At 37.1% G+C, this 26,283-nt stretch overlaps 2 protein-coding genes across 5 annotated transcripts in view; both read left to right on the top strand.

Moving 5' to 3' along the window:
* Nucleotides 1-15,009, top strand: part of gigyf2 (GRB10 interacting GYF protein 2) — a 33,898-nt gene extending 18,889 nt beyond the window's left edge. For 2 of the 4 annotated variants that reach the window (XM_079876245.1, XM_079876243.1), the window contains exons 22-29: nucleotides 1,096-1,329; nucleotides 2,531-2,659; nucleotides 2,806-3,081; nucleotides 4,061-4,248; nucleotides 4,380-4,528; nucleotides 5,184-5,365; nucleotides 11,646-11,796; nucleotides 13,827-15,009. In XM_079876245.1, coding sequence (XP_079732371.1) covers nucleotides 1,096-1,329; nucleotides 2,531-2,659; nucleotides 2,806-3,081; nucleotides 4,061-4,248; nucleotides 4,380-4,528; nucleotides 5,184-5,365; nucleotides 11,646-11,796; nucleotides 13,827-13,894 — 1,377 coding nt within the window. In that variant the 3' untranslated portion in view covers nucleotides 13,895-15,009. The remainder of the gene's footprint in view (nucleotides 1-1,095; nucleotides 1,330-2,530; nucleotides 2,660-2,805; nucleotides 3,082-4,060; nucleotides 4,249-4,379; nucleotides 4,529-5,183; nucleotides 5,366-11,645; nucleotides 11,797-13,826) is intronic. The other 2 variants (XM_079876244.1, XM_079876246.1) reach the window with 2 other exon arrangements.
* snorc (secondary ossification center associated regulator of chondrocyte maturation) lies at nucleotides 14,688-24,196 on the top strand. Its single transcript, XM_079876247.1, has 4 exons — nucleotides 14,688-17,130; nucleotides 17,264-17,388; nucleotides 22,831-22,992; nucleotides 23,197-24,196. The coding sequence occupies exons 2-4, from the start codon at nucleotides 17,301-17,303 to the stop codon at nucleotides 23,304-23,306; spliced, it is 360 nt and encodes a 119-aa protein (XP_079732373.1). The 5' UTR covers nucleotides 14,688-17,130; nucleotides 17,264-17,300; the 3' UTR covers nucleotides 23,307-24,196.
* The last annotated feature ends 2,087 nt before the right edge of the window (nucleotides 24,197-26,283 follow it).

The raw sequence follows: 26,283 nt of genomic DNA, 5'->3' as shown, positions 1-26,283 counted from the left end.
TAAATTGTTTCGCCACTAAGTGGCGACAAGTGACTGTCAAAAATTTTATTTGTTATTGAATCATTTATTCAAGAGAATGTAGTACTGTATGATGCTCCTTTGTAAAATATAATAAATCTTATAAATCATGTATAACAGTCTGTATAAGTGTATGATTTAACTTTTCCCAATGGTCTAGTGTAAAAAAATTTGCAATATATTGCAATATCGAATCACAATACTTGTAGAATCGCAATTCTTAAAAAAATCGCAATACATATCGTATCGGCAACCAAGTATCGTGTACAAGATAGGTGTGTCGTCCCAGCCCTACTATCCCTACTATTTTTACTATGTCTGTTTTAGGATTAAGGATGTGCCCAAAGCCTAATTCCAAATTCGGAAAGGCATGGAAAATAAATAATGCATTCTACGGAGCCCCTAAGGGGACATGGTTAGGCTTGCTGCAGAAGTCGGTTACATTACAGTACATCAGATTTCACTTATCACGGGAAGAGAGTAAGGAGAGATGACTGACAGGGCAATGTTGCAGTATTTGGTGCGCAACAGATCCTGAGCGTCATTGACATCTTATCTTGTAAAATGTGTGGGCAGTACCGCCGCTCCTTATACACAGTACGCGTGATTGCGAATCGTAAAGTGCAACTTTTGCAAAGCAAGCGCATTCAAAAATGATTTCAATACCCCGCATATTGATAGCAGTGCCCTGATGCCGGCAAATTATATACAATATAACTATCCAACTGTATAACTGCGAGAGAATGCAAAAGCATTGAAATATATTTTTTCCTCCCATCTCGTGTTTTTTTCCATCACCATGTCTCTTAACGAGCTCCGTAGAATGCATCATTTTCTGAACATAGTATTTGCCTTCGAGCTCATCTTTAAAGTGGATTTTTGCAAGCAAATCAATTACTTCGCTTTTTGTCTAAACTAAGATCAACCATTAACCATGGTACAATCATTAATGCATGGCTGTCTGCCACAAATGACTTGGTTCTTCTGAGTTTGGTTAGATTGGCAGTATTAGCTGAGATGACATTTAGTGTGGTTTAGTGCTGTTATTGATCTTTTTGTTAATTATTTTTGTTCCAGCAGGAAGAGGAGCGGAGGAAACAGGAAGAACTGGAAGCTCAGAAGCGGCGTGAGGAAGAGAAGAGGCTAGAAGAGGAGGCGGCGGCATTGGCAAGGCAACAGTTGGAGGAGCAGAAGAGGAGAGAGCAGGAGGCGCTGAGACAGCAGGAGCTACAGAGACAGAGGCAGCAGCAGCAGGAGGCTCTCCGTCGACTGCAGCAGCAGCAGCAACAACAGCAGCTCGCACAGATGAAGGTGAAAAATCCTGTGGAGCAGATATTTATTAGTCTTTGTACTAGTCTCACTTCCTGAGAAGATTTCATTTTGATATAGTTTGGTAGATAATCCATTATTCAAGTGATTCTTCTGTATTTATTTGGATTTTTTGGGCCTATGTGAATTGTGAACATAGCATTTTCCCCCCTCAGATTTAAGCAAATACATTTGAAATACATGCATTTCATGCATGTATACCACTCATCAACCACCTTCCCAAATTTGTTTATAAATCTGTCTCCCTGTGGTGTTCTGCTAAAATAAAGAATTGAAGATAGCCATAAATAATATTATCGTAAGTTTAAATTTTTTTTAAATACAAATATAATAATAAAAAATATTATTATTAATAAATGTATTTACAGCTCAATAGTTATTGCAATATTTCTACATTTGTTTTGTTTAATTTTTATACTTTAAATAACATGATTTTGAGTATTTATAAGCTAAATTGTAAATATATTATTATTATTATTATAATTAATTAAATTATTAATATAATTAAAAATTAACTATTAATATTATTACATTTTTACAGTGCAATAGGATTATTGCAATTGCAATATAATTTATTTTTTTAATCATTGAAGTTATCAACTCCATCTGTGAGGAATTAATTGAATTATAAAATCATACAATTATAAATTATACAATATAACAATCTATTTAATTATAAAAAATATTATAAACATAATAATTAGGGAAAAGTATTATTATTATATTGCATTATAGTTACGAATGAGGAAAAACAAGTTTTCCTTTTTTGAGCTTTGATCACATGCCTGATTATTTTACAAAATGGAATTTATGATGGTAACTTGGTTGGTACTAGAGTGCGGATCGGGCCGAATTTTTCTGTCCGAGCCCGACCCGCGTCCGACAGAGCAGTAACCGAACCCGACCCGAGCCCGACAGGCATAAAGATATTTATGTCCGAGCCCGACCCGAGACCGACAGTTAAAATCCCATTTTTTTTCTCATACTAATGACACATGTACGTTTGTTTGTGTGGAAAGCCCGCTTTTATTAAGCAACGGTAGGAAGGCATTCGGAAATGTCGGGCTCGGGTCGGGTATCCATCCTCTAGTTGGTACATTACCTGAAAACAGTTGTTTGTTTGTTTGACTGACCCAGTTATTGTATTTTTTTTTTTTTTTTTTTTTCATGTCTATGTTCCCAGCTCCCTTCATCCTCCAAGTGGGGCCAGCAGTCGACCACAGCAAACACTCTCTCACAGTCTCAGAATGCCCTGTCGCTTGCTGAGATCCAGAAACTGGAGGAGGAAAGAGAACAACAAGCACGAGAGGAGGTATGCCAGAGATTCTTCCCCAACTCAAGCCTTCTCATGTGACCAAGCTTTCAACAGATTCCCATGTGACCAAGCAAGAGGCAAAAAACATTACATAGAGATCATCTTTTTTCTCATTGATCTGTTTTTTTTTTTTTTTCCTGCAGCAAAGACGACAACAACAGGAGCTCCAGAGGGCCCTGCAGCAGCAGCAACCTCAGGCGAAGCTCTCGGGTTGGGGCAGCGTGGCCAAGCAGCCAGAGGCCACCAAGTCCCTGCTGGAGATCCAGAGAGAGGAAGCGCAGCAAATGAAACAGCGCAAGGAACAGCAGCAGCAACAGCAGCAGCAGCAACAACAACAGCAGCAACAACAACAACAGGAACAACAACAACAGCAACAGCAGCAGCTGCAACACTCAACCGTCACCCAGCAGAACCGAGTGGTTAGTTACACACATCCTGATGCAGATACCCACCTTGTTTTTGACGTAAGAGTGGGTACGTCTGTTTGTAACTTGAATGTAGCCCTCTGGTTTCACCCACTTCCTTTTATTTTAGCTGTACAACAGAAGTCCTGTTATGATGTTCCAATCTGCTAATTGTTATTTTATTTTTATTGTAAACGCACTAGTTTTACCATTTACTGCACTTTTGTTATTTTTCCAGTTAATTACCTATAGCGATTGATCATTCAGTTTGATTTAAATTTAAGGTCACAAGTCTTCATTTTAAATGGTATAACTAAATGCATAATTATCATTTTAAGATGTCTTAAATTTGGGGATGTAAAAACAGGAATTGCTTAGAAGCCTAACATGATGATGAAACTTCAAAAGGCTATGATTTGCAAATTTCAAAGTAAAAAAGTTTCAGGCAGTTTGCAAACAATGACAACCATTGTTTTTATGTTTTAATATGTTGTAAGAGTGGGTATTTTATCTTCCTCAGTTGACAGTAGGAAACCATAGACATATATTTCAGAATAAGAGTCCCGGCTTGTTTTATAATTCAAAAAGTACTGCATTATGCTTAAATCTATTTTTAATGGAAATTTATATTTTTGTGTTCCTTGATAAACTATCTGAAATTTAATTTAATGTAAACTCTTGTGGCTTCTCTCTAGGTTGCCCTGTCACAGGAAGGAAAGACTAAGAACATTAAATTCAGTATATACATTTTACTAGTATTATACACAATAATCCCTTTTATTTTATATCAATCAAGCTCTAATTCATATGTATTGATACATACACCAGTTTTTATACATAGGCATATATTGACTAAAACAGGTTACACATTCAAGTACAGAACAGGGAAATTGCAAGTTTAAATCCTGTTTAATTAAGTAAAAGAATCTGAGATGCATGATTTATTTTGAGATTAGTCTAAAATAGATTGCATGGCCTCTCTTTCTCCTTCTAGGCCCTCAATACATCCGTGTGGGGTTCTGTCAATAATGTCGGCTCGAACTGGTTGATGGACAGCAGTGTCTGGGGTGATGCTCAGAACTCTAACATTGGCTTCTGGGATGAAGCAGCAAAGGAGGCCGCCCCGCCTCAGGCCACACGCAAGAGCCACAATCAGAAAAACAAGGGCAACGCTAACCTCAGGTAAACCACCACCACATATTAAAATATGCAATAAAACCTCAGACTTTAGTATGCTAACTAGGTCCAGTGTGCAAAACTGCCTTTTAGGTCATTTCCTTATTGTATTTTGTAAAATAATCTGTTTGTAACAGTAATAGCAGCAGTGCTAAAGCAAGTAAAAAGGTGGAGGAGGAAGAGAAGCTACTGAAACTGTTCCAGGGAGCCAATAAGAACCAGGACAGCTTTATGCAGTGGTGTGAACAGACTCTACACACTCTCAACACAGCCAATAACCTTGACGGTGAGTCACTGACACATACCCGTCTATCACCCTCAACTATCTTGAATATCAGCGTTTGTTTAATGCGCACTTGATGCACAGATAATTCTTCACACAAACCACTTCCCTGCCGTTTCATCGCTTTTTTTGGCATTGTATGCACGGAATGCAGCTTCTGACGTTAAAAGGGTCATGTCTTTATTATGCCCTTGAACAAAATCTTCATTTTGTTTTTGGGGTCTGCTATAATAGGTTTTCAAGCTTGAATGTCCAAAAAAACATTACTTTTAACATATTTTGCATTGTATGCTCTGTTTAGTATCCTTCCGAAAAGTGCAATGCACTCTGATTGGTCGAATGGATCAGTGTGTTGTGATTGGCCATAATAACACACAACTCAACCACACCTCGCCCCTTTTTTGCATATGCCCTTGAAAGGAATTATTTAACTGAGGGATATTGTGACGTGTTCTTTTTCATGGTCAAACTGCAACATTTTACACTAAAGAAAGTTGAAAATGTAAAAAAGCATTGTACTGTGAGAACCACCAGTGTGTGTCCAGAAAGTAAATTGCAAACAAAAAAAATATGTATCATACATAACCTCTTAAAAACGTGTGATTTTAAAGACAATTTTAGCTTTCTGAAAGTCATCAGTCTTCCACTCTTGCCACAGTTCCCACCTTTGCGTCGTTCCTGAAGGAAGTGGACTCGCCGTACGAGGTGCACGACTACGTGCGGGCCTACCTGGGTGACACTCCACAGGCCAAGGACTTCGCCAAGCAGTTCCTGGAGCGGCGTGCCAAACAGAATGCCAATCAGCAAAAACCTCAGCAGGTCCAGCAGCAAAAACAGCAGGTTCGTTGCACAAGCGTGTGTGTGTGTGTCACTGTTCATTTTTACAGCAAATTTTGATTTAGTCATAGTCTTTTGACTAAAATGCTATTTAGTTTTAACCATAGTTTAGTCATCTGATTGTTTTAATTTTAGTCTACTTTTAGTTGCATAAGATTTTAGTCTATTAAATCTACTGTAGATTTAGTTGACTAAAATCTAATGGGTTTAGTTCAATTGTAATGCATTATTTCTCTAAAATAGTTAGTTCTCAAAAAGTTCATTATATGCTCCCTGGAGAAAGAAAAAATATATTAACCTGTTAAAGGAGAACTCCGGTCAATTTTAACATTGAGCTAATTTTTTTGTAAATTTGGAGTGCTGTCAATACAGAGAACAACGACAAAAATTGGTGTTGCCTACACCGTGTTATCCTCTTTTTAAAATTTCCACCCTGTTGATTTCAGTGGGGCAAGTTTTAAACCTGCTTTTAGCCTCTTAACATCCTTGATGTGTCATTACAAGTGCACAGGTCATGTGAGTGATTCCTTCGGAGTGATCACGGGTGAATCTGACTGCAGTAGATGTGAAAGATATGAATAAAAATGATATTTATTTAGCCAGCGCTCATACCTGTATTTACATCCTGTTTTCGCTCAAAGTCCATAGTAATCGATTGTCGAGTTCACGCGCATGATCATAGGTACTAAACCAATGCGCGTGAACTCGACAATCGATTACTATGGACTTTGAGCGAAAACAGGATGTAAATACAGGTATGAGCGCTGGCTAAATAAATATCATTTTTATTCATATCTTTCACATCTACTGCAGTCAGATTCACCCGTGATCACTCCGAAGGAATCACTCACATGACCTGGGCACTTGTAATGACACATCAAGGATGTTAAGAGGCTAAAAGCAGGTTTAAAACTTGCCCCACTGAAATCAACAGGGTGGAAATTTTAAAAAGAGGATAACACGGTGTAGGCAACACCGATTTTTGTCGTTGTTCTCTGTATTGACAGCACTCCAAATGTACAAAAAAATGAGCTCAATGTTAAAACTGACCGGAGTTCTCCTTTAATATGGATGATATTAAGGTTTGAACATGCAATACAGACACAGATTTAACTGCTGTGACATATAACATGTCTTTATTTTTCTTAAAATAAAATAAAAAAACACTTGAAGAAAGGATATTCATTCTTTATAGCATTTTGCATACAACATTCTTCATTCTTTCAAGCAGACATATTTTGTATAAATTAAATATAGATTAATTCTTATTAAAATTATTCAGTCAAGAGCATTGAGTGAATTTCTCTTTGTTGTTTGATTAACATTAAAGGGACACTTCATCCATTTGCATTAAGCTTTGCATTGTTAGAAACCCAGTCATACTATTGAATGGTCATGCAACATTTTTTCATTTTCCCCCGAGACGAGAGAAATCTGTATTTACCTCTTTACACTTCCTCCTACAATGACGCAAAAATCGTCATTTTGCGTCATTGTAGGAGGAAGTGTAAGAGGGGGGGATTTCTGTTAAGACTACAAGCACTAGATCCACCCTTTCAAACCCGCCCATAGGGGGTTGGACCTAATGCGCTAACAGACCTATCACAGATCAGTGCGAGTGCGTTTGATTTCAACGGCAGAAACCTGCAGAAAACATGGACGAAGAAAGCTGAGTAGTAGGGGTTACCATACTCTATTTCCCGGACATGTCCGGCCGTCGAGATCGACAAAAATGTCCGGGATTCAGCTTTTGCTTTCTGCGGTCGCCATCCATTGTTTACATGCTCACCTTTTGTTTCAATCTAACTGAATTCACCCCGATTGGTGAATCTGAATGTAATGTTTACATGAATGCTAAACAAGTGATCGGTTGATTTGCGTTTTAACATTGCTAAGAAAATACCCGCACCTCCGTGAGAGATAGCCCATGAGACCGGTGCATCTCACAGGCGCGCTCATCAGTAATCACAGTAATACAGGGAGCAGGACGAGGCTAGCGCCGCGGGAGAAAGACGAGAGGCCGGTGGCGTGATCGGTTGAAAGACGCGAGGCCGGTGGCGTGATCGGGTGAAAGACGCGAGGCCGGTGGCGTGATCGGTTGAAAGACGCGAGGCCGGTGGCGTGATCGGGTGAAAGACGCGAGGCCGGTGGCGTGATCGGTTGATGTGTGTTTTACCATTGCTAAGAAAATACCTGCTCCTCCGTGCGAGATACGAGAACAGTGCCTCACAGGTGTCGGTCGTCAGTAATCACGCCACCGGCCTCGCACCGTTCTCCCGCGGCCCTCAGCCTCGTCCTGCTCGACACAGTAAACATGATGAATGGCGACTGTAGAACGCAAAAGCCGAATCCCGGACATTTTGGGCAAACTCGTCACGGAGACTCACTTGTAGCCTAGCCTTGCCTTGATGTTTTTGTTTTCAACTGCGCTGTCTTACCGGTAGGCGTGGCTTGGGAGTGGCCTTGTAGGGCAGCGAAGCAAGTGCATTCTGGGAGTTGTTGTCTTTCATCCACATAAGCCAAAAATACATTTTCTGGCTTTTCTCAGTCTAGAAAGCTCCAAATTCAAAAATAATTTCACATTTCTTCTACATAAATGACCCACTTTCAATACACATTCATGTCTCCACGGGTGAAATGACCTTTTAATGACGGACAGCAATACGGACGATCCAATACACTGATACACATCCGAAATTCTCCCAACTGTTTATCTGTACTTAAGACATAACCAACTGTGTTTACGTGAATACTCGCCAAAACACATTTTGACATAAATTTGTGTATTTGTCCGTTCACAGGGTTCTCAAGTCTCACGCATTGGCCGTGAGACACGCAATTCAACCAGTTCACACGCCACACTGTGTATTTCTCACGCTGAAAAGGCAATGCCAACCAAGTTGTCCTGTAAGCTTTATATATAACGTTGTATACGAGGCGCGGGCACACAAAGTGAAGTTTCCTGCCGCCAGCACGTATCTCTATAGACAGTATATTGTATCTCGGCCAGATTGCGTTCGTTACTAGGCAACATAGATGCGCGAACACACGGAAGTTGACGGAACATTCTCGGCCACCGTACGTTCGTTACTAGGTAACCAACAACATCGCGCGAACACACGTCGTGATGGAGAAGGTAAGTTGGAAGAAAGCTCGTCTAACATTTTTAGGCTAGAACATTTAATGTATAGCACATAGTATACATTATTATTGATGCAGTCAAAAACTCTACAACTACTTTGCAACCAGGCCAGAAGCTTTGGCTCAGTTTGGCTAGCTTACGTTATCTGAAACTAAGGGAAATGTTAGTGGGTATGGGAAGGAATGAAGATGTATTTCTTCATTTTATTTTAAATTATATATTATACTGTATTAATAGGCAAGGCAAGTTTATTTATATAGCACATTTCATACACAATGGCAATTCAAAGTGCTTTACATAGAAGAAATTAAAATAATTAAAGAAATAAGAATAATTAAAACAGTTTAGAAAAATAAAATAAAATACAGTACAAACAGTCGGACGAACAGCGGCACAGTGCTCATTCAGTAAATGCACAGCTAAACAGAAGTGTTTTGAGTCTGGATTTGAATGTGAGTACTGTAGGAGCACATCTGATCTCTTCTGGAAGCTGGTTCCAGCTGCGGCTGGCATAATAGCTAAAAGCAGACTCGCCATGCTTAGAGTGAACCCTTGGTATTTCTAGCTGATATGATCCTAGTGATCTGAGTGATCTGTTGGGTTTATATTCAGTGAGCATATCTGCAATGTATTGAGGTCCTAGGCCATTGAATGATTTATATACCAGTAATAATACTTTAAAATCAATCCTAAATTTAACTGGGAGCCAGTGTAAAGACCTGAGGACTGGTGTGATGTGTTCATATGTTCTGGTTCTGCTCAGTGTTCTGTATGAGCTGCAACTGTCTTATGGTCTTTTTGGGAAGGCCAGTGAGGAGTCCATTACAATAATCCACCCTGCTGGTGATGAAAGCATGCACAAGTTTTTCTAAGTCTTGTCTGGAAACAAAGCATATAATTCTTGCAATATTTTTCAGATGATAGTATGCTGATTTAGTTATTGCTTTGACATGACTACTGAAACTAAGGTCTGACTCTAGGGACACACCGAGATTCCTGACTTGATGTTTAGTTGTTTGACCCCTAGAGTGAAGGTATGCGTTCACCTTGAGAACTTCATCTTTGTTTCCGAACGCAATGACTTCAGTTTTGTCTTTGTTTAACTGAAGAAAGTTTTGGCACATCCAACAGTTCACGTCATCAATGCATTGGCACAGGGAGTCAATGGGGCTGTAATCGTTAGGCGATAGGGCTAAGTAGAGCTGTGTGTCGTCTGCATAGCTGTGGTAAGCAATTTGGTTCTTTCTCATTATTTGGCTCATTGGGAGCATATACAGGTTGAACAGGAGTGGCGCAAGAATTGAGCCTTGAGGGACTCCGCATGTCATGGATGTCCACTCAGACTTATGGTCACCTATACTCACATAATAACCTCTCCCATCTAAGTATGACCTGAACCATTTTAGGACTATCCCAGTAAGCCCCACCCAGTTTTCCAGCCTGTCAAGAAGTATGTTATGATCGACAGTGTCAAATGCAGCACTGAGGTCGAGTAGAACCAGCACTGATAATTTGCCTGAATCCGTATTTAAGCGAATATCGTTTATTATCTTTATGAGCGCTGTCTCTGTGCTGTGGTGCGGTCGGAAACCAGACTGAAAATTGTCAAAGGATCCATTCAAGCTCAAGAATTTGTTCAGCTGATTGAAGACAACTTTTTCAATGATCTTGCCTATGAAAGGAAGATTTGAGATCGGTCTATAGTTGCTTAATATGGTCTTATCCAGATTGCTGTTTTTCAGGAGGGGCTTGACAACTGCAGTTTTCAGGGAGTATGGAAAACTCCCAGAGCGAAGTGAGACATTTACCACTTCTAGGAGATCTGCTTCTAAACTGTTTAACACACTTTTGAAAAATGATGTGGGGAGTGTGTCAAGAGCGCATGTTGATGTTTTAAGGTGCTGTACAGTTTCTTCCAAAATTTTGCCATCAATTTCTTTGAAATCAGACATAGTAACTACTTTCTCGGGTGGTTTGATCTGTCTGACCTCAGTGCAACTCAAGGATGTGCTGATCACCTTTCTGATATTATTGATTTTCTCAGAGAAGAAAGAAGCAAACTCACTGCACTTGTTCTCTGAGAGCATTTCACTGGGAATCTGGCTTGGAGGGTTTGTCAGTCTCTCTACAGTAGCAAAAAGAGTGCGTGTGTTGTTTAAATTGCTGTTTATAATATTTGAGAAGAAAGTCTGTCTAGCTTTGCCTAGTTCCATATTGAAAGCATGAAGGCTGTCTTTGTAGATGTTATAATGGACTACAAGTTTTGTCTTCCGCCACATGCGCTCTGCTTTTCTGCATTGTCTTTTCATATTTTGCACTTTCTAATAGTCTTTCTAGTTACATTAAGGCTACATGTATTAAAGCAGAGTGCTCTGGGTAATATTTTATATCCTGTCAAAACATACATTAATCATTGCCATTGCATTTGTATTTTTCAAAGATGTCAGGGAAAAAGAAAAAATATATTTTAACATTCAAGTGGAAGCCCCCTACCCCTGTTATCAAGGCATCAAAATGTGCAACAAACACAACACAAAACACATTTTATAAGCTGGATTGTGTACTCTTGTGTACACACACACACACACACACACACACACACACACACACACACACACACACACACACACACCTTAATACTCTAATATATCATTTGTTCACAATGTCCCAGCACACAATAAATCATTATACCATTTCGACTTGACACATTCAAAATGCAAAAAGTTTTGTTTTTCCAAACTGTTTGGAGCAATTTGTTATATTTTTGTAATTTTTGTATATTTGTAATTTTGAAATATAACATTAAAGAGTATTTGATGTGATGAATTGCTCTGTAATTTATCTGATTTACCAGTTGTTATAATTTCAATTTGTGCTGGTTAATTATGAACAATGGGTAAAATTGGGGGCGGGGCTCCATTAGGGCTCCTCCCCTAACCGCATGTGATCTCACTCCAAGCTTTTGATAAAACTTGAGAACCCTGCCGTTCAAGCGAGAAACGACGCAAAAGAGCTCAATTTAGTACTTGTGAACTGTCTGAATTATGTCTGAATGATCTAAATTATGACATTATTCGTCAACGAAATAAACACTGGTTTGCATGTGTCAGTTTGCTGCTAAACTCCGTGTTTGTGTCTCAGGATTCTGTGTGGGGAATGAGCCAAGTGTCTCAGTCAGTCCTGCAACAACAACAACAACAACAACAGCAGCTGCAGCAGCGCTTTGAGACCGTCACTTCCGGCAAGAAGAAGAAGAAACAGAAGATGGTACGGGCTGATCCAAGCCTTCTAGGTGAGTGTCAGTGCAGTCATTCATAAAAAAACTGTGCTGTCAATTTGAAACTTGATATGATCTGCTGGGAAATTACTCTGATTTGAATTCCTGTGAACTAAAGTTCCTGTGAACTAAAGAACAGAATTTGATTGAGCCGCAGAAGAACTTGTTTAATGCACAGCTAACCCTGGGTTATCCCGCTTATACCATGGCCTGCATTGACCAGCTAAAGCTGTTATTGATGTTTGCATCGCAATATTTAACCGAAAGTTAAAATGATGATGGTTATTTTCGTCAGTTACGGCTCATTAGACCCTAGCATTCTGCCCACTTTACATCAGACACAAAGATAAAGTAGTGTGTAAATTTACATTTATTTAAAGGGGTGATGAACTGAGAAATCAAATTTTCCTTGAGCTTTTGACATATAAGAGATCATCATACTATAATAATATCCTGTAAGTTTCAGAACTGAAAACTACCTTGTTAGTCCAATAAAAGCTTTTATAGACATCAGGCTCAGCAAACGACTCGTTTTTCAAAGTGGGGAACTATGACGTCAAAGAGGATAAAACACCGCCTCCACAAAAGAAGATCAACGCCTACTTCAACACGGCCTGTTTAGCCCCGCCCACCGATTCGCCCAAACATGCTAAATAACATAGGACGACATGATGATTGCTAAACCGGATCGAGCTACTTACAAGCAATAAACATGCTGTTTACTAAATATTGTGCGTGCCTGTTTGTGGAAGAAGACAGTCATAAGCTTCCTTAGGATTCCAGCATGGTTAAACTTTATTAAATCAGTCGATCACAATTTCCCGACACGGATCTGCCAGCAACATGTAAGTAACCATGTGTACTCTAATGCCTGATCTGCGATCAGTGATTTCTGATGTGTAATTATTCAAGTTCAGATATTTCTCTTAAAATCGTTCAATACTGTTTATGCATCAGTGACTAAACGATCAACTTCACATAATTTCTCGTAGTATTATGAAAATAATCTTTTTTAAACTGTTATTAAATTAACGTACAGAAAGCGATCAAAGAATGATCCCTTTCCATTCGCCCAAGCTGTCAATCAAACAGCACAGCGCGAGCCGCGAGAGCTTATCTGGACACCTACCAAACTCGTGATGAAATAATGACAGTGTTACACTACACAACGAAGCTCTTACTGTGTATTCACATCGTGTTTGCATTGTGATTTGGTGTAAGCATTTGTGAGAGTGCAAAAATTGCGTTCCAATGATAAGATCTTTATTCACGTGATCAACAGACTGTCTGTCATCTGCTCAGTGCTCATCATGCTGCAACCTTTCATGTGATGGAATAGATTTAAATATAATGCTCTAAACGATACTTTTCACGATTTGTTATCTCGATAGCTGTAATAGTAAAAACGAAGTAAAAGTTTTCGAGAGAGTTCATGTAATACTAGCTATTTCATTGCAAGCATGTCAGCCAATCACAGCAGTGGGCGTTTGCACTGCAGTCTCACAGCAGACACGCCCCTTAAAACGGAGCGTTCAAACCTGAGGCTGAAATCAGGCTTGGAAAAATGGCTTTTATTTATAAATTATGACAATTTTTGATGTAAAAATCATACTAACATTATAAGGGCACCCCAGGCAACATTATAAAATAATAAAACAATCCAGTTCATGACCCCTTTAAATGAGAAATTGTAGCATTTATTTGAATTGCATTAACATAGAATGGTTCCTAATCTGACTGGAATTACCTGTATATCAAATGGTTTTAATGCACATCTTCCAGCCAATCTGAATCGAGTATTCAGACAGACCATGGTGTGTATATATAAATGTGTGTGTGAGAATAGAGAGAGAGTGTTAAAAACCAGTATATAATGCCTTTCATAAAAAGAAGTCAAAGCATAGTAAATTGTCCAGATGCATTACAATGATAATTTAGAGGAAGAATTATTATAAAATGAATCCTCTAATTTTAGTTATTAATTGTAAAATGAAAATAAATTCATGCAAAATATTCTTTTTGTAATTAATATAATGTCTCTGCAGGTTTTTCTGTTAATGCCTCATCTGAGAGACTCAACATGGGTGAGATTGAGACCGTGGAAGACTTTTGAGGCTTGCTGATCAACAGGCTCCCCCTACCGACCGTTTCCCTTCTGAACAGCTGCCCTTATTTTCCCCTCAAACTCTTTTCTGTTTTTTTCCCCTTCTTTTTGTATCGTCAGTTCTCTGATTTGGAGTAGATTCGGGGCAGCAAGTTTTTCTTCCTCCCTAATCCAGAGGAAACCACAGTTGCAATAACAGCGCTGCCCCACAGCCACGAGAAAAACCAAAAACACAAAGCCCTGAGTAAAGGAAGAGAGAGGCTTGCTTCTGCAGGAAAGGAGTCAATGATTTCAGTGTCCTTCCACTGAGATGGAGCGTCTGCTCACAATCATGCTCATCTCCCGAATGATGTTTCTTTAAGCGTGAATAGAAGGATTGCAGAGGAAAAAAATGTGTATTATCCCCATTACAATTTCCTTTTTAATTTATTTGTTCCTTCCCTCATTCTTTTAGTTTTTTTCCATTTTCTTCCCTTTTCTCCTCTTCCACTTTGCCCGCCCCCTTGTTGATGGACGTCGAAAACAATGTAGGACTCGAGGAAATGTCATCAACAGTGTCCTGTTTTAAGGACATGTTTGAAAGTTCCAGACACTTATCCATTTCTTTGTAAAATATTAGGCTGTTTAAAGAATAAACTTTCAATTCTGCATCTGTATTATAATATATGGAAATGATGAACCAGTGGAGTCATACTTTTTTTTTTCTTTCTTTTTTTATTACAGTACGACAAATAAATCAAAACAGTCTCTTGTGTGGGCTGATCTGCACGCTTTTGCTCCTAATGCACAAAGCAGGGTTGTGCAAAGTCGACTTGCAAATGTTTACACAAGTTGCTATTTACAAATTTGCATGATACAGATCCCACATTTATGGAAAACCTGGACATTTCAGGGAATTTTAAAGTTGTGATTTCCAGGCCTAGTATATTTGAAGTATGCGTAGAGTTTGCTATACATCTCTGCTCGGCTCTCAAGTATTTAATTGGCTAGTATCAGTACCTCATTACGTGAAGTCAAATTATTAATTTAAAAAAAATGTATACAGTAGTTATGAATGACAAAAAAAAAAAACATAAATTCATAGTTCCCCAGTTGGATTTTTATCAAGTTTAATTTGTAATTGTAAAAAAAAAAAAAAAAAAAAAAGCGACCTCCTAAAATTGACACTTTCTCTTTAGTTTCTAGAGTCTCCAGCTGAGATTAAGCCTAATCCTGGAATTGCTTCCTAAATAACCACAGGAAATGTTTATTTTAGAGCATCATTATTTAAAAACCAGAATAAATGTTGAAATGCAAATTAAAAAAAAGTATACCTATTCAAGTAACAGAATGTATTGTTAATATGATTAGTGTCATATGAAAGTTGAATCTGTAACCATGCTCTCCTAACAAGAGTTCATATTTGTAGCTTATAAACAGTAGTCCCACCATTGAAAGGACAGTTTTGTACTGTGAATGTGATTTTGTTTGTTTTTACAAACCCTGAGAACAGACTCGGAGTTGAGCTTAATTGTTATAAATTATTACTTTATTATTAATTGGCATACTGTAGGTTCTGGTAACAAAAGATAACTTATATTTATTGTGAAATATTCCTTAAATTAGTTCCCTCAGATGCATAAAGCAGGCACAATCAATGAGTGGTTATTCCAGAGTGTCGTGTGCAGAAAATGGCCTCATCGAGGCCAATGAAACCCTTCAGAAACTGTTCAGTGTTGTAGCGGTTTGTTCCTGTCTGGTGTTTATGGAAGGGAACTCGGCATCTAAGAATAATATTGATATGTACTATATACTCAGTTCATGTCTTCATAACATAACATCAGTAGAAGAGTTTGATGGCAGGGTGAAAAAAAGCCTTGCAGGAAAAACTTCTTAGATTTTTAAAAAGCAAAACGTTATGAGGCCTATGCAAGCCCTTCAGCCTTGACTGTATTTATGAATTGCTAATCGAAATGTGTAATATAGCAACAGCTGCTACAAAATAATATTATAGACACCTTTTGTAATGAAAATATTTTATTAAGCAAATTCACAAGATGAAGCAAAGTGAAGAGGTCTGTTTCATGTCATAGCCAACCTGATCTCATAAGAAAATGTAACTATTATATGAGGTGGCGATTTCTATGAATTTGTATGATGTAAATCATACAAAAATGAAAGACTTTTAGAAAAAGGTAGCACTTTATTTTTCAGTCCTAGTCCTCATACTGTGTACTTATCACAGTAATTACAATAACTGGGTAATAACTAGGTACTAACCATGAACCTAAACTTAACCCCTGTAGTTACGTGGGAAAAAATATATATGATCAGTAAGTTTTGCTTTAACTCATTAAAAAAAAGTAATTTTCAACTCTGTTAAACAAGATTTAACCTGTTTTAAGTTTAATGGGATTTAAGTTGAATTAACTATTACCCAGGATTTTCTTAGGCAAGTACACTGCTAGTAAGGCCTACATGTACTGTAAAATAAAGTGCATCTAAACATAAGTATGTAAGTGTACTCCAATAACCGTCACTGGGAAGTAACCAGATTGCATGCAAATGTATGAATGAGATTGTACGAATCCATACGAATTAGCCACCAATTCACCAAAACTTAAAATAGTTACGAATTTCCATGAGATTGTTGGTCCCGCTGTTAATATATTGTTTTTTCAGCACCAGCACTTTGTAATAACTGATTATAATGACTATAGTACATGTTGCATCTTCAAAATACAGTTCTTGAGCCTGTAAAACTTATAGTGTTTTATTTTGGTCACACTTTAGGGTCCAATTCTCATTATTGACTATGACTTTTGCCTCAATAAACTTCTAATTATTGATTAATAGTTTGTAGTTAAGTTTAGGTATTGGGTTAAGGGATGTAGAATATGGTCATGCATAATAAGGCATTAATATGTGCTTTAAAAGTACTAATAAACAGCCAATATCATAGTAATATGCATGCTTATAAACTAGTTCAGTGAGAATTGGACCCTAAACTAAAGAGTTACCTTTTTTGTCAGTATTTCCCCATTACGTAAATTGTCCCTAATTATGAATCATGCCAACATAAACTGAATCATAATCAAACTTCAGATTTTATAATGCCTCCCACAGTTTGATGTAATGCAATCGAATTGTCATCACTTCTACCGACTGCGAGATCCTGATGATCCTAAATCCCACAGAAAAGTAGCGTGGGACACGAGGGCTGTCATCGTCGTGCTGCAGGAGTGGAAAGACTGGCTTTGAAGAAGGTGGGCAGTTACCAGAAGAGTTGACAAATGTCTGCACTGTCCATACAGAGTCCTCCCACCTAAACCCAGCTTACCCCTGCATCTCTCACTCGGTCTCTCACTTGCTCTCTGTGTTCTTTCATTAACGCACCAGTCTAGGAGCGGAGAACAGAAGTGTCCGAACAGGAACCATGGGCCGCGGCAGCAGAAGTTCCAGCGGTTTATCTCGGCTCGCCTTCATCACCGCTCTGGCATTCTGCATGGCTTTTGTGCAAACAGGTAACATCACCATCTTCCCATCTAATCAATGGTGCTATTCTCATAAATGTGTTGACTTATTGGGAAAGGTTAATAGGGTTTTTAATAAGCTGGTAATTCTAATTGGTTGGATGATATGAGTCTTGAATTTTGAACACTTGAAGTGTAGATCAGTGTCTTTCTGAGCTCATCCTCATGAAGGTTCAGAATTACTTCATCTCTGAAATCTCTTAATTGTGCATACGTGTCATTTTCGCCATGTTGACCCTCTTGGTTTTGCAAGGCCCCTTTCCAGTAGCATGAACGTGAGACCTTCAAAACCGAATAGCAGAAACTTTATTTTAATGAACATTTGCTTAACTTGCTAGGATTATTTCCATGGGCAATAAATTGAAAGCAAAAAGGGTTCATTATTGTAAAAAATGAGTGTTATTGTAAAGCGAACCAAAATAACTGAAATTGAAATAGAAAATCTCAGGATCATGTCTTTACAGTGGCGTAAGTGTGCGAGACTCTTGCAGACTGAAACGTCACACTGTCTTCAATGACTCAGACCTTCTCTTTTTCACATCCAGGTGTCGAACCTGATTTTAGTCTTGGGTTCAGTGCGTACATAGACAAAGAGTTCGTTTGTTGGACTCTCGAGGAAAACAAGGGATTTATACATCTGAGCACAAAGTTCATATAAAAAATAAATTAGAATTGCATTCTAAAAAGGTTGCCTTTTTCGACCATCATCTCTAAAATAGGACCTTCCAAATGTTATATTAAATTCACAAACCTGTGAGAAAATATGTTTAAGAAACTCAGAATTTCCAGCCAGAATACATGATGTAATGCTGTTTTTTTATTTTCTAATGTGAACTTGTTTGCATTGATGTCATGGGAGCAAAAATTATTCCAAAAGTCTGGATGATCATGATGTCACTGTCTGTTTGGATACATTTCCAGTACATAACAGAATTTGTGGTGGAAGAACTTCTATCTATATATATATCATTATTTTTGAATGAATTGAATATATTAATAGCTCTGCTGTGCTGTCAATATTGGACTCTGAATTTAGGTGTACAAGGGAACGATTTTGAATGCATGATGCTTCATCTCAACCATAACTATGGCTGTTCATTTGTATTACTTTCAAGTGATTTGCCTTTTTTTGTTGCTTTAATTTACATTTTGTTGGAGAAAAAATATTCATGAAGACGACAAATTCTGTAATACTGAACCTTGTTGACTAGTCCTCATCAAGTCATGTGACCTTCATATATAACGCTTTATAAAGTACAGATTGTTTCAAAGCAGCTTCACAGTAATAAACAGGAAAATAACAGAATTAATAATGCAAACTTCAAATTTGAGATCTGTAAAGCAGTTCTACAAAGATCATTATTCAGTTCAAGTCAGTTCAGTGTTGATTCAGTTCAATAACTGCGTAAAGTCAATTAAGAAACTATTTCGATTTAGCTATACGCTGAGAAGACAATACTGTCATTATTCAGATCAAGTCATCCAACACTGATTCAATTCAGTTGATGTTGATTCAATAACAGTGCCAATGATGCTAAATTTATCCATTATGAAACTAATTTGATTGAGCTGTAAAGCAGCTCTACAGAAAACAATAGTGTCATCATCCAGCTCAGTTCAATTCAGTTCAAGTTTTGTTCACCTCTGAGGTCAAAATCAATGATATTACTAAATACCCAGCTTGAACATTCTCAGAACTATAGCTAACATTCTGGCAAGTTATGATCAAATATCTTCCAGTAACCTTAATTGAAGGTTTGTTAATCTAATGTTGAACAGTATTGATCTAAGTTATCTAATGTTCTCTAAACGTTAGCACAAAAACATTTATACATCGTTGAAGTGTTTTTTCTGAAACGTTTTTGTTGAACGTTCGTTTAACGTTTTTTAAATGTTACCAGTTTCAAAACGTTCAGAGAACATTTAAACATGACATTCCTATAATGTTTGTAGAATGATAAAATGGAAATTTTCCACGACAATCATATAAACAAGAAAACAATTTTTTTTAAACAATTTAACTCTTTCCCGGCCATTGGCCGAATTTTCCGGCTTTCCATGTTTTCACTGTTATACGATAGGGGGCGCTAGAGCGCATCTTCTGAAAGAGTACTGAATCTCCTGATCAAAACACTGGCGTTTTAGTCTTTGAAAAAAAACACACGAGTTTCTCAGCTTTTTGTACAAAAAGTTGCTTTTTTTTATAGAATAAAGCTATAGAATAAAACAGTTTTTTTTGTTTAAAAGAAAAGGGTCTGTTCTTTCTTTTTATATATTGTTCAGATAAAAAGCTATTCTAGGGACCATGACATTTTTGCAAAAATTATAAAAAAAAAAAAATGCTGGCTGGGGTCAGCAAGTTTTTAAAAGAAAATGCTGGCCAAAAAAAAAGTTAAAAAAATGTAAGTTTTGTATGTTCCGAGAACTGAATGGGAACGTTAGCAAAACGTCCTTAGAACACATTTTTGATAGCTGGATTTAAAACCTATAGAATGAACATTACTGCTGCGTCTCTGTATTTTTTACTGTAGCGGAGGTGAGATGAGGACATGGGCACAGGCAACACCCTGGTGGCGGACCATTGTGTCATTCGCACGCATCTGTCTGTGTGTTGTCATCTCACTGTTGTGTGTTAAAATACAAGAAATGAGGCAACGTCCTTAGCCTTGTCCTATAGCCAAATGTTTAAGCAGTACTTAATAAATATTTAAGCAGGCCATGAAGTGACAAACACACAAAAAAAGTGCACTTTTTCAAATCAACAGGTTGTGCATGCTGACGCCGTGGTGCGTGCTTTTCCACAGACTGGCTTCATAAACAAGCTTGTTTAACTTGCAGTACTGGCTGTGTTTAGGCCGTTGGTTCCTCTGCCTCTCTGACCACACAAGTGCCTGTTTGTACCCTCGAGTGAAGGGCTCATTGATGTATCGCTGGCCTAGAGCCCCGGTGTGCCGTACCTACAGCCGGCTTCAAGTCCAGAAAGAGTGCGTCTCGCTGAGCAAACACACTATTATTAAAAATACTGGCCATCCCCAACTCGCTGACTCCAAATATTAACCTTTTATTTTAAGATTTAGAGTGGAATATGAGCATTTTAGCATGTTTAATGGCATGGAAAGGTGGTATAAGTGGCCGCTACATGTAAATACGTCTATTTTGGAAACCTAATAGGGTTTTCGATGCAAAAATTAGCAATCAATGTGAGTCTTGTTGAGTTAGTTTTGGCCTGTGCCATTGTTTAGTTATTTAAATATATTGGTATTATTACTTTATTTAGTATTCTTACTTGTAGCTATTTATTTATTTAAATATATTAGCTGAGGTTCGTTTTTAGTTTCTTTTTTATTTGTTTAGTATTCTTACTTGTAGCTATGATTTAGTTAATTAAATGTATCATCAGGTTGTTTTATTTATTTAGAAGTCTTGTAACTATTTATTTTAATGATCAAAAATAGTTGTACGTTGGCCATCCCCAATTCGCTGACTCCAAATATTAACCTTTTATTTTAAGATTTAGGGTGGAATAAGAGCATTTTCGCATGTTTAATGGCATGGAAAGGTGGTATAAGTGGCCGCTACATGTAAATACGTCTATTTTGGAAACCTAATAGGGTTTTCGATGCAAAAATTAGCAATCAATGTGAGTCTTGTTGAGTTAGTTTTGGCCTGTGCCATTGTTTAGTAATTTAAATATATTGATATTATTACTTTATTTAGTATTCTCTCTTACTTGTAGTAGTTATTAGTTATTTAAAGGTTCTTTATTTTTTAATTTTTTTTAATTTTTGTATTCTTGTAGCAATTTATTTATTTAAATATATCAGCCGAGGTTCTTTTTATTTAGTTATTTTTTATTTGTTTATTATTCTTATTTGTTGCTAATTAAATATATCATCAGGTTCTTTTATTTATTTAGTAGTCTTGTAGCTATTTATTTTAATGATCAAAAATAGATTTAGGATGGAATAAGAGCATTTTAGCAGGTTTAATTACATGGAAAGATGGTATAAGTTGCCACTGCATGTAAATATCTCGAAATATTCTTTTCAATCCACAAATGAGCACAATATGTGTGTCTGCTTGTTGGGTTAGGTTCAACCCATGCCATTGGGTTGTTCAAGCAGGGTCAGGCTAGATATCCCACTATTTATCCATGTTCTCTCTGTCTGTCTTTGTCCCTTCATTTCGGGGTCAGAAACTTTGTCCATAAGGTGCCCTTTGGGAGCGGTGGGCAAGCGGTAACATAGGAAATGGGCTTTGTGCTCTGTGAGTATGATGTAAGTGAGAAAAGTCGCATGGCTGTTCCATGCCTGTGGGAGATGTGGAATGTGAGTGAGAGATGTGAGGAGAAGAAGAGTGGAGGAACGCGCAGGACAAGATACCATAGTGAGAAGCGAGTGCTAATCCTCCGTAAAGATGCCCATTGAGTCATACATAATGTGACTCACATCTATCTATCCATCCATCCATCCATCATACCTATCTATCTATCTATCTATCTATCTATCTATCTATCTATCTATCTATCTATCTATCTATCTATCTATCTATCCATCCATCCATCCATCCATCCATCCATCCATCATACCTATCTGTCTATCTATCTCTATCTATCTATCTATCTATCTATCTATCTATCTATCTATCTATCTATCTATCATACTTAATATCTATCCATCCATCCATCCATCATACCTATCTGTCTGTCTGTCTGTCTGTCTATCTATCTATCTATCTATCTATCTATCTATCTATCTATCTATCTATCTATCTATCTATCTATCTATCTATCTATCTATCTATCTATCTATCTATCTATCTATCATACTTAATATCTATCCATCCATCCATCCATCATACCTATCTATCTATCTATCTATCTATCTATCTATCTATCTATCTATCTATCTATCTATCTATCTATCTATCTATCATACTTAATATCTATCCATCCATCCATCCATCATACCTATGTCTATCTATCTATCTATCTATCTATCTATCTATCTATCTATCTATCTATCTATCTATCTATCTATCTATCTATCTATCCATCCATCCATCCATCCATCCATCCATCCATCTTCATATATAATATCTATCTAGTATCTATTCATGCTTGTAAGATAATATTTAATATTCTAATTTCTAATATTAAGATTCCAATTTAAATATTTCATCTTAGGTTATATATATATATATATATATATATATATATATATATATATTTGGTATTCTTATATCATCCTAGTTGCCATTTATTTATTTAGTTAGTATTCTTACATGTATATTAATTATTGAAATATATCATAGTAGGCTATGTTCTTTTCATGTTCTTTGCCTTTCCATTTTGAAACGATTTTGTGAAAATAGCTTACAAAACATTCTCAAAAATATATTGTTGATTCACCTTAGTTTTTTTCCTTCTATCAGAAACAGTGGCTGATTCCTCCCCTACACTGCAGAATGATAACCAGGACACATTATCCGGTGCTGGAGCCATCGATGTGACAACAAAAGTCCCTTACCAGGACCAGACGGGAAACGCCCATGACTATGAGGACAGTACACATTCAATAACCCTGGATGAGGAAGGTAAAGTTATTCCACCCGTGTTCACATACTGTATACTTAATCACACCTACTGAAATAGAGCATATTCTATATTTACTAGCTCAGAAATGGCTTGGAAATGAATCCGTCTCCAGCTACTGAATATGATATAAGTCTTTGTTAAAGAGAACTTGGTGTCATTATGTTATGGTGTGTGATTGACAGTTGTATTATTTCTGTTCTCAGTTGTGCTGGGGCCAGGTGCCATCACAGCTATCGTCATCGCAGTGTTCCTCGGAGCCTCTGTTCTTCTCGCTCTCATTGTGATCACGCTCAGAAAGTTCACTGCCTCTTAGGAAGGGACATTAATGTTTTCATTTTCTCCCTTCCTCAGTCTCATCTCTTCTCTTTGCTCTCCTTGTTTTCCCTCTCCTCCATCTGTACTCATTGGTGGCAGGTCCCTCATGAAATGGTTGTTTGCAGCTGTTACTCTGAGACTTGTTTGGGGATTTCTTTCCCCTCATCTTAAAAATAAAGGTTCATTATTGGCATCGATGGGCCCATGAAGAACCATCCATGGAACCTTTTCATTGCACAAAAGGTTCTTTACAGTGGACAAATGTTATTTAGATTATTAAAATGTTCTTCACACCAAGAAAAAAATGGTTAGTCTATGCCATCACTGTGAAAACCTTCCTTGTGGAACCTTTATTTCTAAGATGAAAACTTCAAGACAAAGCAAACCAGAGTGAGTCAGAACAAAAGGGCACTTGCAATCAAGAGAGATTATGGGTGCATTTAATTTGTGACCATATTATCAATGTAGATATCCTCTTGCAATTAGGTTTAGACTGAAAGATTATAGGGTTGTTGTTGTTTTTTTCAAAAGAAGTAAAAAATATTGATTTTAGTGACATTTTATGATATAGTTTACCATTCATGTGCAACCAATTTTTTTTTTTAGTTCATAATGTTTTCTAATCTAATGTATACCAATTTCCAATTTTTAGCCATTACATTACACTGATTTCTGTATAATGATAATGTTTAAGATAAAGAGAGAGAGAGAGAGTGTGTGTGTTTGTGTGTGTGTGTGTGTGTGTGTGTGTGTGTGTGCGTATTGAGAGAAACCAAAGCAGTCTTTGAGAGTGAGTGTTTTAACTGAACTTTTATATATAAACTGATGAAGTTGTGTGTCACCTTGTGATTAGTCACTGAACAGATTAAAAGGCCATGTTTAATCCTCCTCCAAGAGTGTTTTTTTCACTTAAGCTTTTAATATTATGAAATGAGTTATGCAAAATAATTGGTTATTTAGCACGTTGTTGCCTATTCTCTTTATTGTCAGTTGAGGGGGAAGAGAAACAGCCCTAAAAATTAAAAGAACATGTTCAAATGTGCCTTAACACAGCAGAGGCTTTCAACAAATAAAATTTTTATAGTTTAGACTTTAAAATATTAATTATTATAATTGGATATTTTTTTATATAGCATCTATTAGATATTATGGTAACACTTAATAAGATTCCATTTGTTAACATTAGTTAACATGAACTAACAATGACAAATGCTTCTAAAGCATATTAATCTTAGTTCATGTTATTTAAACATTTGCATTATCAAAATCAAAAGTTGATTCTGTTAATATCATTTAACTGACCTGAACTAACTTTTTTTGTATTAGCTAACATTAACAAGGATTGATATACGGTAACAAATGTAGCCGATTGCTCATAGTTCATGTTAGCCTAGCCTATCTAGTAGTCTAACTTAACTAATGGGACCTTATTGTAAAATGTTGCCGATATCAAACTATGTTTAGCCTACATTGACATAGATGGTTACCACAAAATTTAAATTTAGTTAGTTAGCCTTGGCGGACCACCAAAGAACATCTTTCGAATAATCTGTAGTAACTTTGCAAAAGTGTGAAGGACTTAGTCGGTTATTTGAATCGTAATGCATATCGGCTCGTTGGTCTAGGGGTATGATTCTCGCTTAGGGTGCGAGAGGTCCCGGGTTCAAATCCCGGACGAGCCCTACTTTTTCCTCTTTACTTTGACGACACGTTCCAGTTAGTTCCAGTATTGAAATGTGGACTCTTTCTCTGACTTTTCTAAAACAAAAATATGGCAACGAGATTTAATAAGAAGCTGACGCCTGACGCTCCTTCAGCGTTCATTTCAGAGTCGTCAACACCCTCGCTAATATGAACCTACCTCGTTGTGGTGAAAAAAACATGCAACGTCCATCTTGGACTTTTTAAATAACTTGTATTGTAGACCTTATGTTTCATTGATATGAGCCACTTGTTTTGTTCCATTCTTTTCCGTTTCGTAGATTAAAAAGACATTGACCCCGACGTGATTTGAACACGCAACCTTCTGATCTGGAGTCAGACGCGCTACCGTTGCGCCACGAGGTCGGTAACAACATGGAGATCCTAACCAGACTATGTATTTATATATATGTATTTATTTTTTAAGATATAAATCATAAAGACATACAATACGTGGGAATCATTCCAGGTTGCTATTGGTTTCGCAGATTGTTTACGCATTCAATTCATGGCCATGAGAAATAGATTTCGCTCCCTCAACATATGAAGTCGTGGCCATGAGAAAAAGAAATGTCGTTCTATCAACATAGGATCTCGTGGCCACGAAATAAGGATGTCGTTACCTCGACATTTTTTTCTCGTGGACACGACTTATTATCACGTTCCCATTAGTTTACATGTCGTGGCCACGACAAAGCTAAGTGAACCGAATGTCCCCTCCCGGTCACCGTAATTTACAAATTACCCACTAACATACTTGCTTGGACAATGTCACTATGAATAATAAAAGTATAGACATACAATGCGAATATGGCCGGTTAGCTCAGTTGGTTAGAGCGTGGTGCTAATAACGCCAAGGTCGCGGGTTCGATCCCCGTACTGGCCAGGTATGTTTTCTTACTTTTCCCATGTTTGCTCACTTATATTATAGTAAATAATCAAAATGGTGTTTACAGGTCATTACTAAAGAGCGAAAAATACGCCAAAATGAGCCTATATGCATGTCAAATGTAAAATGAGTGAATATGTTTATTTTAAAAAAAGTTATTTTTAACTTCTTGTGTACTGCATGTGCAAGATCTAAATGTACAACTGTTTTTATTTGAAACTGATACATTTATTAAAAATGTCTTGCGTAATATAAATTAAATGGCGTAGAGCTAATTATTGCTGCTTGTTGGTTCACTTTTTGTATTTTGGAATTTGTATAGTAAATAAATCTGAAGATCTTTCAACCTGTGCTAAGAAAGTGTTCTGCAGCAGACTGCAGAACT

The sequence above is a fragment of the Squalius cephalus genome (genome assembly GCF_949319135.1).
Source record: "Squalius cephalus genome assembly, chromosome: 7".
Classification (NCBI taxonomy): domain Eukaryota; kingdom Metazoa; phylum Chordata; class Actinopteri; order Cypriniformes; family Leuciscidae; genus Squalius; species Squalius cephalus.
Note: the sequence above shows the minus strand (reverse complement) of the source record. Positions and strands in the feature narration are given on the sequence as shown.

Bases quoted from the DNA above. Each gene is read 5' to 3' on its own strand.
- snorc (XM_079876247.1), top strand. From the start codon at position 17,301: ATGGGCCGCGGCAGCAGAAGTTCCAGCGGTTTATCTCGGCTCGCCTTC. The intron at 17,389-22,830 runs GTAACATCACCA...TCCTTCTATCAG, and splicing joins CATGGCTTTTGTGCAAACAG to AAACAGTGGCTGATTCCTCC. The intron at 22,993-23,196 runs GTAAAGTTATTC...TTCTGTTCTCAG, and splicing joins AATAACCCTGGATGAGGAAG to TTGTGCTGGGGCCAGGTGCC.